Raw genomic sequence first — 13,441 nt, 5'->3', positions numbered from 1 at the left:
ATGACTGGTACTGCGCCGAGTCTAATTACTGTACATCGATCACTCTTTTTAGTAATGTATACACACTCAATTGGACAGCTATAGCACATGTTGGGAGTCTATGAAGTGATATTTTGCAAAGCAAACACCATAAGTCTGTGTGTTCTACATGTTTCATAGTTCTCAGTTGTTTATTGATAATTCAATACAGTACAAATAATAATGGCAGGGGGAGTTTTACCTATAGACAGACACAGTAATACATACAGATATTGTTTCAGTTACAACAGTGTACAACACCCAGTGAATACAAAACCAATGTCCAACTAACCACTCAAAATGTGTTTTGTTCTATATTATATGACTGAACAGCAGGAAGTAGGAACCTTTTGCTTTGCTACCAGTGTTTCCGCGTCGGCCCATATTTATGCTCCGCCGCAGGGAGCACTGCATGGTGGGGATAGAGGTGAGTGAAAGACCAGAAGAAAAGTGGTTTACAAGGTGAAAAATAAAGGGAAAGTAGATCATTGTATTAGCTGAACAAAGCACAAGTCTCTAAAACGAGGGCAAATCGGTATTTATAAGCAACATAGGTAGGTTGAACGAATTAGCTCAGTACCGTCACTGTTCTTACGACCATGATTCAGTAAATGCAGTCTGTGCGATTTTACCGGGGTTACAGGATATTTCGGCTTTCACACTTCATAAATAATACATTGTAATGTGAAAGCAGTATTGTATTTAGTAATATGCGTATGGTAACGAGACGTAAAACCGAGGTCCTATTGTAAGTGACTCAGCAGCAGTTATTAATTCATGTAGGGGCAGCAGTGTGGAGTAGTGGTCAGGGCTCTGGACTCTTGACCGGAGGGTTGTGGGTTCAATCCCCAGTGGGGGACACTGCTGCTGTACCCTTGAGCAAGGTACTTTACCTAGATTGCTCCAGTAAAAAAAAAAGAAATTAAGTCGCACTGGATAAGGGCCTCTGCTAAGAAATAAATAATAATAATAATAATAGTTCACCCCCCTAGTCTCTGTGTAAGTCGCTTTGGATAAAAGCGTCTGCTAAATGACTACTTAATTAATTAATAATGATAATAATAATAACTTGTCGTCGTCTCCCCGCTTGTACTGTTAAGCACTGTATGCCACATATTATGAGGTTCTCTGACACAGTAACGTTTCATTACTCAGTTTGTACCTCATATTCTTGTACTCAAGGCAGCTCAGAGAGCAACGTTCTGCCACTTGTAAACACACACACACTTAGTTTGCATTGACTCTCACTATTCCTAACTCCAGTCAAACAAAACTCCACACAGCGTGAAAGTCGACAGCAAACACAATGTTTGGGCACTTTTAGTTTGTTTTAAAAAACAATAATGACTGTTTAATATCTGTTTAAACACTACAAGAACTTGGCCTGTATCCTCATAAGGTAGGTTTTGTCAGACTTTCCTTCCTTGTGGAGACTTTTTTGACCCAGCAAGCACTATAAACCTGCCCACACACACACACACACACACACACACCCCTAAGTATAGCATTCTGAAAAGATGGAGAAAGACACTGTGGAATACTTGTAGTAGTTAGATAAATGCATTACCCTACTCCCACATAAAAAAATAATTCTCAAACTGAACGCAGTAGGGATTCAAGGAAATGTATGCACATGGATTAGGGAGTGGTTAACATGTAGAAAACAGAAAGTACTGATTAGAGGAGAAACCTCAAAATGGAGTGAGGTAACCAGTGGTGTACCACAGGGATCAGTATTAGGCCCTCTGCTATTTCTAATATACATTAATGACTTAGATTTTGGTAAAGTAAGCAAACTTAAATTTAAATTTGCAGACGACACAAAAATAGGAGGAGTGGCAAACACCGTTGCAGCATTCAGAACTGGGCAGACACTTGGCAAATGACAGTTAATATAGAAAAGTGTAAGGTACTGCACGCAGGCAATAAATTCATCTAGATAATGTGGGGAAGCTATAAAAAGGCCAACAAAATGCTTGGATATATAGTGAAAAATGTTGAATTTAAGTCAAAGGAAGTAATGTTAAAACTTTACAATGCACTAGTAAGACCTCATCTAGAATATTGTGTTCAGTTCTGGTCACCTCGTTACAAAAAGGATATTGCTGCTCTAGAAAGAGTGCAAAGAAGAGTGACCAGAATTATTCCGGTTTTAAAAGGCATGTCGTATGCAGACAGGCTAAAAGAATTGAATCTATTCAGTCTTGAACAAAGAAGACTACGCGGCGGTCTGATTCAAGCATTCAAAATTCTAAAAGGTATTGACAGTCCTGGGGTTTCCATGCAAGTTTTTTTTAACTCGAGACATTTACACGAGAAAAATGTCTTGTGTAAAATGCTTTTTTGGGTTTCCATTCGCTCAGTTTATTTTACTCGAGCAAACCGGGCTTTTCACCCGACATCATGCAAATGAATAGGAAAGGTGGGGGTTGATATGTGAATTAGCTATGCATAAAGTATTTGTGCTGTTTTTCAAGATTACTAGTGACATTTTTTTAAAAATGTGGTTTCCATGTGCAGAGAACTGGTACACGAGTGAATCTAAGCTGCTGTAATAAACCAAAATACCCTGTGCCTGCTTGGTTAATAATGTGTTTTACTGCTCTTGAACAAATTGTTTTTCAAATGTCAGGTGGGTTGGCTTGTCGTTAGTATGGAATCTGTTTTCAACTAATTTCTGACGACTCATTAATTAAAAATTAACTCGGAGGTATAATATGAATCTGACCAACACAGGTATTTCAGATATACCATGGCTGAAAACCAGCAGAGACGGTATATATATATATATATATATATATATATATATATCCCTTTCATTCAGGCAATACAGCATATAGGGGATCAGGTGATGCTGCGTATACTACCCTGGCTTAGAAACCCTACCCGTCCAGACGGCTGTCAGCTGCTGAGGAAGCATTCAACACCACGCTTGTGCAAATACGGGTAGTGGGCACTTGAAAGGGAGGTGGCAGATACTGATGAAACAGACTGAAGTGCATTAATTCGTTCCCAAAATTGCCAGTGCCTGCTGCCTGCACAAACTCTTGTCAACAACAAAATGAGGTGTTCAGGAATCAGTGGCTACCTGCGAGACAGACGGGGAAGGTTACAGTCTCACGAGAAAAAAAAAGCGGCACTGCCTTTCACAACAAGCCCAAAACAAGCGCAACCCTTGTTAGAGTATGAGTGTTTATGCAAATTACAACCCGCGACTCTAAAAATGTATTATAAGCGGACTTGGCAACTGTGAAGGTTACCTCAGCCGCCAGTTTCAATTGGACAGCAGCGATTTGAAGAGGCTCGTGCTGTCAGAGATGCTCTCCTTTCTTTTAAGTTGTGTTGGATTTACTGCTGTGTTAAATATTAATGATGCAAACAAATAAAAAACACAATCATTACGTTCATTTGTAATTTTATTTGGACAGTTCTGAGAGGGCGTCAACAACTTGGATGTTGCGCTGTTTTGGACGATCGAGATGGCTTATGACATCCAGTTCACAAACTGTATTTATTAACATGGAGGACAGACACGTGTTGTCTTTGGACATAGCTGGGATCAAAAAAAGGATGGGAATTAATTCAGTTAAGCAGCTCACTTGCTCGTCATGTTTAACTTTAGCTGAGTTTTTACAGCAAGGGTATTCTCAAACAGATGCTTTAATACTCTAACAAATGCATAACGCAGTTTGTGGTAAGTGGTTTTATACAGAACTGTAAACCCACAAGATATATACAACATGACAGACCAGACACTGCAAAAAAACAATAATAAAATTGTAAATTGACTCGCATTGAAACCCCATGAATGTCGACCCAGGGAATCAAGGGCCAGGGGTCACAAATGGAGATTAGAAAAGGGGGCATTCAGAACAGGAAATAGGAGGCACTTAGCCTCTCTCTTCACTCTGAGGGAGGATGTTTTCCTCCTTATTATTTCCTTTCTGATCTCATTATTTTTGTCGATTTTAGTATGTCAATCGTACCTTCTCCAAACTACTGAACGTTCTGTTCCATTTAAGTAATGCACATTTTGATCCTGTCTCTCCCCAGGCTGTGGATACCCAGCCAGGATGTATGCAGTCTACAGACAGGCTCACCCTCCGACTGCAGTCGAGTTCTCTGTGTATTGTAACTTTATCTCTAGCCAGGAGAACAACCTGGTGGTCGCTGGAACGTCCCAGCTCTACGTTTACAGGATAATCCATGATGTGGAGGTGAGTCATGGGATGCCTCTTGCAGGGAGAAGCTGTTTTAGTTTCTCTGTTCTCTATAGTACCAGCTGTGTTTGGCATATTGGGATGAACTGTCACACCTCTTTTTTTTTTTTGTTTGTTTGTTTTACTGCTCTAGTGTAATATTCTGAATTGACAGCTTTGATTATTGAAATTATGCACAACTCCAACCACTCTAGCTATAAAAAATAATGGATTCCATGAGACGCCTCTTCAAATTCTCCCAGTAAAGGTTGTATCGCTCTTGTGGAGCTGCTGTGTCAATGTGCAGCATAGCTACAGTTTTGTTTTGTACAGCAAAACCCCTTTTACATATTGCAAATTCTTGCATTTGGATTTGCCATTCATGTCTGTTTGTGTTACAGAGCACATCCAAAGGAGAAAAGTCCTCAGGTATGTGTCAATATATACTGTATAGGCTATTCTATCAAGTTCAGTATGAATATCTACTGTGCATGTTAATACTGTTTAATTGAATGGATTTAGTATGCTTAGCAAGACTGTCGTAGTATTAAAATATTTAGCAATTCCATTTAGGAATAGTGGTGTTGCTTGACAAATATTTCTATGTAAAATAAACAGTTTATTGTTTTTGTAACCCCTGTAGATACAGAATTAGAGCTTTCTGTATCAGGAGAATGAAAGCTTGAGGCGCTTTCCTTGCCATGTATTTGAGATGCATTAAAAAGCACATGCACCTCCTCTTTGTTGCCCAGAGGTGAAGAGCCATAAGGAGAAGCTGGAGCAGGTGGCAGCCTTCTCTCTGTTTGGCAATGTCATGTCAATGGCGAGTGTGCAGCTGGGGGCGACCAATCGAGATGCCCTGCTGCTCAGCTTTCAGGACGCAAAGGTAAAAACACTCAGCTAGTCAAAGAAACCTTGATTTATTGCAATAGAAATTGTCTGATTTTAACTACACACAGTACATGGGTGCTGGTGTTTAAAAGTTAAAAAAAAAAAATTGGTCCTTTATCTCAGAAATGCATCATAGTATGCAGACAAAATATTGACATGATCACTGTTGTTGCATCAGTAAGTTGAGAATTGAGAATCTGCTCATACTGCAGTGCAGTTACAATGCATTGACCCTCACACTTTGTTTGTTTGTTAGCTCTCGGTAGTGGAGTATGACTCTGGGACACATGATCTTAAGACTCTTTCTCTCCATTACTTTGAAGAACCAGAATTAAGGGTAAGAAATTGTGTTTTTATGCCATTATTTTGTAGAAACTGCATTTCAGACCACGCTAACAAGTAGCTAGAGAAACGTGACATAGCAGTAAGAACTGGCAATGGTGGTTTTGAATCCCAGACTAGGACCTCATCCACTCTCCCCCAAAGCGGAATGTCAGCTTTGTACCTGTGTTCCATGCCCCTTTTTTAACTTCTGGCTTTTATTTTGACAGGACGGTTTTGTGCAGAATGTCCATATCCCCATCGTCCGTGTCGACCCAGAGAACCGCTGTGCTGTGATGCTGATCTACGGAACCCGACTGGTGGTGCTGCCTTTCCGAAAGGACACCTTAACTGATGAACAAGAGGGGGTTGTGGGGGAAGGGTATGTTCATGCACACTTTAACAAGAGGGGGTTGTGGGGGAAGGGTATGTTCATGCACACTTTAACAAGAGGGGGTTGTGGGGGAAGGGTATGTTCATGCACACTTTTTCTTTCGGTTCAGTACATTACAGTCTCTGCCGCTATTATCAAAGACTTAAATACAGGTTTATTTATTATTTTGTTTTTTTTTAAATGTAGTCGTTGCCAATTATTTTTATTATTTTCTCCCAATTTGATATGTCCAATTATTTTTAGGCTCTCAGCTCACCGCTACCACCCCTGCACTGACTCGGGAGGGTGAAGACGAACACACGCTGTCCTCCGAAGCGTGTGCTGTCAGCTGACTGCTTTTTTTCACACTGCAGACTCACCATGCAGCCACCCAAGAGCTACAGCGTAGCTCTTGGTCAGCTTACAGGCAAGCCCGCAGGCGCCCGGCCAGACTACATGGGGCGCTGGTGCGCGGTGAGCTGAGGACACCCTGGCCGACCTAAACCCCCCCCCCCTGGGCGACGCTCAGCCAATTGTGCAGCGCCCCCTGGGAGCTCACGTCCACGATCGGCTGTGGAATAGCCTGGACTCGAACCGGCGACGTCCCGGCTATAGGGCGCATCCTGCACTCCACACGGAGCACTTTTATTGAAGTGCCACTCAGGAGCCCCTCAGGTTTATTTTTAAAGGTGTAGTAACCAGTGTTTTAAAATACTAATGTTTTGTTCTTTTTAGGACTAAATTACATGTCTTCCCCCCCCACACAGGCAGAAGTCTAATTTCCTTCCCAGTTATATTATTGATGTGCGAGAGCTGGATGAGAAGCTGCTCAACATTGCTGACATGAAGTTTCTGCACGGGTACTATGAGCCCACCCTGCTCATTCTGTATGAGCCTAACCAGACATGGCCCGGGTGAGCACTGTTGTTTTGCTGTAATAAGATTGGTTCTGGATTGTTAAGATCTATTCAGAGATGTATACTATCTTTATACTAACTGCCTACTTAGTTACCTATGTGTCTGTCTATATCTGGATGTGTGCTTATTTGTTAGACTGTCTTGTTGTCTGTCTATATTGACGTCGCAGGGCAGCAGTGTGGAGTAGTGGTTAGGGCCCTGGACTCTTGACCGGAGGGTCATGGGTTCAATCCCCGGTCGGGGACACTGCTGTTGTACCCTTGAGCAAGGTACTTTACCTAGATTGCTCCAGTAAAAAACCCAACTGTATAAATGGGTAATTGTATGTAAAAATAATGTGTTATCTTGTAACAATTGTAAGTCGCCCTGGATAAGGGCATCTGCTAAGAAATAAATAATAATAATAATAATAATTAACAGAATCTCGAACATAAAAGTAGAGTCATAAATATGGAACGAGTCCTTAAGACTAAAAAAGATTCTGGTTTCTTTTTACATTTCAATAATATGTGTCCCCTAAGATGTATTGGGAGAGGAACCCAGAAACTCATAAATAAATAAATTCCCAGAAAAAAAAATCAAGCAGGAGCCATCGGTTGAGTTGATGTTGGTGGAGTAATACTAGCATGTTACTAACGCAGTGTTTTTGTCTGTTGAAGTAATACTAGCATGTTACTAGCGCAGTGTGTATTCTACCTTTTTGATTATTGAGAAAGTTTCCCTCTTCATTGCAGACGTGTGGCAGTTCGGCAAGACACCTGCTGCATTGTGGCCATCTCCTTGAACATCATGCAGAAAGTGCACCCGGTCATCTGGTCACTCAGCAACCTGCCCTTCGATTGCACTCAAGTCATGGCTGTGCCCAAACCTATAGGCAAGTGTGGCCCTCGCTCAGTCTTAGGCAAGCCTGGGATACCTTCTGGGTGTAACACTGCATGCTTACAAACGGACCAAACAAGCAGTACAATTATAACTTTAGTAAAATTAAAACTGGACACGGCGAACAAAAGTGAAAAGCAGCGTTTCCTCGGTTTGCTAGCCAGTGTGTTTCTTGTATATTGCAGGTGGTGTTGTTGTCTTTGCTGTGAACTCCCTGCTGTACCTTAACCAGAGTGTCCCTCCCTATGGTGTGTCGCTCAACAGCCAGACCACTGGAACAACAGCGTTCCCACTGCGTAAGTACCGTTACACCATCTCTCTATAAAACAGGAGCCATATCTACCGTGAACGACCAAGCCTGTCTGAAATGTTTCGAGAGCTTGATGTTTTATCTGAATCTAATCCAAGGTGTTCTCATTGATCAGGTGTGCAGGAAGAAGTTAAGATCACCCTGGACTGTTCCCAGGCTACATTCATTGGCTCTGACAAGATGGTGATTTCCCTGAAAGGTGGAGAAATGTAAGCATGTTCTCTTTTATTCTTTGGGAGCCCTGTTAAGAGAACTTATGAAACTAATATTGTTCTAACTATGATTTTACTATTATTATTATTATTATTATTATTATTATTATACAGTTACGTGCTGACCCTTATCACTGATGGGATGAGAAGTGTGCGGGCGTTTCACTTTGACAAAGCGGCCGCCAGTGTCCTGACAACTTGTGTAAGTGTGTGTGTGTGTGTGTGTGTGTGTGTGTGTGTGCATATTGAAACTGTAAAATGCTCCTTGTGTTGTCAACAAGCCAGAGTCTGTGTGCTGGAAATACGCCCAAATGGATTCCTTGTTTGGGGTTGGCTGACTACTGCACTAGCTGCACTGCTCTGCACCGAATTGTATATGTGTATATTTACCATCATTCAATCAAAGAAACTACAAAATGATATTGCAAAAGTATATCGGAATCCATAATAGTAGTACAGAATTTCATCTTAGATTTTGAAATGTCAATTTTACAGTTTTTCATTAAGTACATGGAAAACTACAATGTGGTATGTAGTTTAATATGTTAACATAACATTATTCAGCAGGTTTCATTTGACTTTATGACGCAAAATTAGTTAATTATATAGGGAGGTGCAAAACCTTTGGCCATGTGTATGTGTGTATATATATATAAATATATTATATATATATATATATATATATATATATATATATATATATATATATATATATATATATATATATAATATAATATAATAAATATTATATATATATAATTTGAGAAAAAGGAAAACTGCTGTGTACCAAAATGATCAATAAGAAAAAAGAAAAAAGAAAAGGATATTTCAGGTACTTAAAAAGGTAGAATAATTGATTACAAATCAATTATCAGGACGTTTCGGAATACAAGTCCTTCATCGGCTGAATACAAAAAAACAATGCTTTAAGAAGTTGATAAAAAACAAACAAGTAGTCTTTTGAACAAAATTCCAGAATGTTGATGATGATGCTGACCTCAGAATAGAATGTTCATTCCAAATGGCTCCAAAGTGCCTATGTTGAAAATAAGTTCACATTCCTTTTGTTTCCTGACAGCATTAGTTGCATAGCAATGAACCATCCAACAAATTGTGATGTCTTCTATAGTGTGGTCATTTCTGTTAAAATGTCTGGCGACAGGAAAGGTAGAGGTGTTAATTCGTATACTTCTCAGATGTTCCACGAAGCGATCAGCCGAGTCGTTTTGTTTCACCAATATATAGCTTGTTACCTTTGATGCAGCCAATGCAATATACTATTCCTTTACTAATGCAAGTAAAAGTATCATGGATAGTAAATGAGGATTTTGCTGCCTTAACTACTGTGTTGCTGTGAATGTATTTACAAGTTGCACAGCGTGACCTATTGCATGGAAACGTACCCTTAAGACTGTCCAGATTGGGTCGAATGTTACTGTGGACCAGATGCTCTCTTAGATTTTTGTCTCTTCTGTATGACATTATAGGAGGGTTATTGAAAATAGGAGCTGTAGAAGGATCATCTTGAAGAATGCTAAAATTTCTTTGTATGATGTGTTGTACTTTTTTGGTCATAGGATGCTATGTATGAACAAGGGGAATATGATTGTTGCTATTCTGTGTTTTGGTTTTGTACAAGGCATCCTTTCTGTTTATTGTCGATACTTTTAACTGAGCTTCTCCTAGTATAGTGTCTGGAAAACCACAGTTTCTGAAAAATGCACACATGTCATTTGTTTTATTCAAAAAATCACTATCATCACTGCAAATGCGTCTCACTCCTAGTAATTGGGAGTATGGAATGGAGTTGCGACAAGCTTTGGGATGTGAGGAGTCGTATCTTAGATATGAATGAGAGTCTGTTTCTTTGTAGAAAATTGTAGTATTAAAGGTACAATTAGAAACCGTGATGGTAATGTCTAAGAAAGAAATTTGTTTAGAAATGTTCCATGTATACTTTAGAGCTGGATGAAACTGGTCAATAAAATGTATGAAATCCATTAAATCTTCATTAGTGTTATCTGAGATGTAAATATGTCGTCAATGTATCTGAGATATAACATTGGTGTATATCCCTTGTACTGTTGAAAAACTTCATTTTCGATCCATCCCATAAAGACAGGCATAAGAGGGCCCCATTTTTGTTCCCATACTGACACTTCTAACTTGTTTATAAAAGTCTCCATTAAAGGAGAAACAATTCAAAGAAAGGACGAGTTGGGCTAGTTGCAAAAGAATATCGGTTGCAGGTTCTTTTACTGTCCGTTTATCAAGGAAGTATTTTAGTGCTTGTAAACCGTCACCGTTTGGCATAACTGTGTGGAGGCTTTTGACATCCATTGAGAAGAAAGTTATATTTTCACTGTTACCATTTAAAGAAAAATGATCTATTATTTGCAAAAAATGGTTAGAGTCTTTAACATATGAAGGTAGAGATTCCACAATGGGTCTGAAGACATCATCAAGGAACTTGGAAATTATTTCAGTGGGGCAGGAACATGCTGATACAATAGGACGGCCTGGGTTGGTAGGCTTATGAATTTTAGGAAGTAAATAAAAACGGCTACAGCGAGGGTTTTTATCAACTTCTTAAAGCACTGTTTTTTTGTATTCAGCCGATGAAGGACTTGTAGTCCAAAACGTCCTGATAATTGATTTGTAATCAATTATTCTACCTTTTTAAGTACCGGAAATATCCTTTTATTTTTTTTTCATATTATATATATATATATATATATGTATGTGTATGTATGTATGTATATATATATATATATATATATATATATATATATATATATATATATATATATATATATATATATATATATATATATATGGTTATAGTTTGGTAATGGTTTTGTTGTTAGTTAAATGAGAACAGAAGACTGCCTGACTAAGAGGAGGGCTTGTGGTTTTGGCTTGTAAATTGGCAGATACATTTAAAGCACAGTATACACACTGTCTGATTTCTGTGCATTCTTCAAATGCATTGGTCTGCATGTCTTTTTACTACAGATGACGCCCATGGAGTCTGGTTATCTGTTCCTGGGCTCCCGTCTTGGTAACTCCCTGCTCCTCAAATACACAGAGAAACTACAGGAGACCCCCATAGAGGAGGGCAAGGAGAAGGAGAGACAGGTGAGGCTGGAGCTTCTGTGAGACCCCCATAGAGGAGGGCAAGGAGGAGGAGAGACAGGTGAGGCTGGAGCTTCTGTGAGACCCCCATAGAGGAGGGCAAGGAGGAGGAGAGACAGGTGAGGCTGGAGATTCTGTGAGACCCCCATAGAGAAGGGCAAGGAGGAGGAGAGACAAGTGAGGCTGGAGCTTCTGTGAGACCCCCATAGAGAAGGGCAAGGAGGAGGAGAGACAGGTGAGGCTGGAGCTTCTGTGAGACCCCCATAGAGAAGGGCAAGGAGGAGCAGAGACAGGTGAGGCTGGAGCTTCTGTGAGACCCCCATAGAGAAGGGCAAGGAGGAGGAGAGACAGGTGAGGCTGGAGCTTCTGTGAGACCCCCATAGAGAAGGGCAAGGAGGAGGCGAGACAGGTGAGGCTGGAGCTTCTGTCACTTGTTTGCAGGCTTTTCAGATCAGCCCCTTCCATAAATAAAACAGTTTGGGGACGAAAGCTTATTTTATACAATTATGTTCCAGAAATAAAGCCAAGTGAGCTGCAAAATGATTATTTGCTGTCACCCGGAGGATGAACCCCAGGTGAAGGGCATATGCATACACTCTGTGGTAGCGATGCTGCCGCCTGATTGACACAGATATTGAAGGCTGTATATTAGGGGTGTAACGGGGTGTAACAGGGTGTAACGGGGTGTAACGGGGTGATGGTCCCAGCATTGAATAATCCCCAGCCCCGCCTGCTCCTACCAGGATCAGTTATTCAATAAACACTTACACTGGCAATGATTTTATACACAAATAAAATCTTATTTAACATTCATCTCATTTACAATAAACATTCAGATATTCTACTTTAAACCTGTTTCTTCTCCTTCACACGTTCTAGTTTAACCTGCATGAATGCCGTCTTTGTCAAACACACATTGCTCCACAGCATGCACGATACAGAATAAACCACGGCTCTATCGCCAGTAGACTAACAATCATAATAATAACCACAGTAACAGGCACTGAAATATTCCAGCGAGGGTCTCGTCCTCACAATGGGACCCACTTGCATGGAGTTCATGACACTGCATGGGCGCTTGTTAAAAGCAGTCATACTGACACCTGTGTTGAATTGTAGAAGTCTGTGGCAGGGGACTGACAAGCCTTTGTTTTTCAGGAGGAGCCTCCAACTAAAATAAAGCGAGTTGACTCCACAAACTGGCCTGGTGAGTGGGTCTTGAATTTCACTCGTTGAAACAGAAACTGTATATTACCTTTCTTGCTTGTCTTTTTTTTACTGCTGATTCAGCTCAGTCTTGTAATGCATCAGTATGTAGCTTTAAGGCAGATATTTTATAGTGCGTGCTATAAGAGCAAAAGGAAGAAAGCAAGCACATTCAGGCATGTGATACTCCTGGAGCACACACCCGCATACACACAGACACAGACGTGCGCACACGCACTGTACACACACACACACACACACACTGTACACGCACACACAGACAGAAGGCCAGACGGACACATGCAGGCAGACAGACGCAGACACACACACACAGACACAAGGACAGACGGACACGCACACACACAGACACACACACGCGCAGACAGAAGGCCAGACGGACACGCACACACACAGACACACACACACGCGCAGACAGAAGGCCAGACGGACACGCACACACACAGACACACACTCAATGCCTGCACTGTGCACACTCTTCTCAGCTCCAGTGGTTTGTGTTTCAGCTGGGAAGACGGCTCTCTTGGATGAAGTTGATGAGATCGAGGTGTACGGCAGTGAAGCTCAGACTGGAACCCAGCTGGCCACCTACTCCTTTGAGGTACTCGTGCTGCTTTACTGGGGGATTTGTTAGTACTGAGTGGTCAGGAGGTCAGTACAGGACATGAGGACAATGCATTGGGAGCTTTAGAGCATTCGCCATCCAAGAGACACAAATAAAAGCACAGTAGGTATGCTAGTAGGTGTTATGCTTCTATTTGTGAACTTAAGAAGACCATGCATGCCTTTTCCTTTCTGGTTAAGCAAAACTGAGGTTTTAAATAGTTACTAAAAAGAGTGATTTGGAGTCTGAAATCTGCTGTTTGTATATCCATAGGTGTGTGACAGTATACTGAATATCGGCCCCTGTGCCAACGCCTCGATGGGGGAGCCTGCCTTTCTCTCTGAAGAGGTATGTGTG

The 13,441-nt window shown here is 40.9% G+C and overlaps 1 protein-coding gene across 3 annotated transcripts in view; it reads left to right on the top strand.

Moving 5' to 3' along the window:
* Positions 1–366: 366 nt before the first annotated feature.
* LOC117435334 (cleavage and polyadenylation specificity factor subunit 1-like) overlaps positions 367–13,441 on the top strand; it is a 32,443-nt gene continuing 19,368 nt past the window's right edge. The window contains exons 1-15 of one of the 3 annotated variants that reach the window (XM_059010083.1): positions 367–445; positions 4,072–4,235; positions 4,619–4,646; positions 4,970–5,103; positions 5,365–5,445; positions 5,660–5,811; positions 6,570–6,716; positions 7,455–7,594; positions 7,785–7,895; positions 8,025–8,118; positions 8,236–8,323; positions 11,137–11,259; positions 12,415–12,463; positions 12,987–13,081; positions 13,358–13,432. In XM_059010083.1, the coding sequence (XP_058866066.1) occupies positions 4,092–4,235; positions 4,619–4,646; positions 4,970–5,103; positions 5,365–5,445; positions 5,660–5,811; positions 6,570–6,716; positions 7,455–7,594; positions 7,785–7,895; positions 8,025–8,118; positions 8,236–8,323; positions 11,137–11,259; positions 12,415–12,463; positions 12,987–13,081; positions 13,358–13,432 (1,461 nt within the window). In that variant the 5' untranslated portion in view covers positions 367–445; positions 4,072–4,091. The other 2 variants (XM_059010091.1, XM_059010100.1) reach the window with 2 other exon arrangements.

This window comes from Acipenser ruthenus, chromosome 3, assembly GCF_902713425.1.
Source record: "Acipenser ruthenus chromosome 3, fAciRut3.2 maternal haplotype, whole genome shotgun sequence".
In the NCBI taxonomy this organism is placed as follows: Eukaryota; Metazoa; Chordata; class Actinopteri; order Acipenseriformes; family Acipenseridae; genus Acipenser; species Acipenser ruthenus.
The sequence above is the reverse complement of the archived record's forward strand: the minus strand, read 5'-3'. Positions and strand labels throughout refer to the sequence as shown.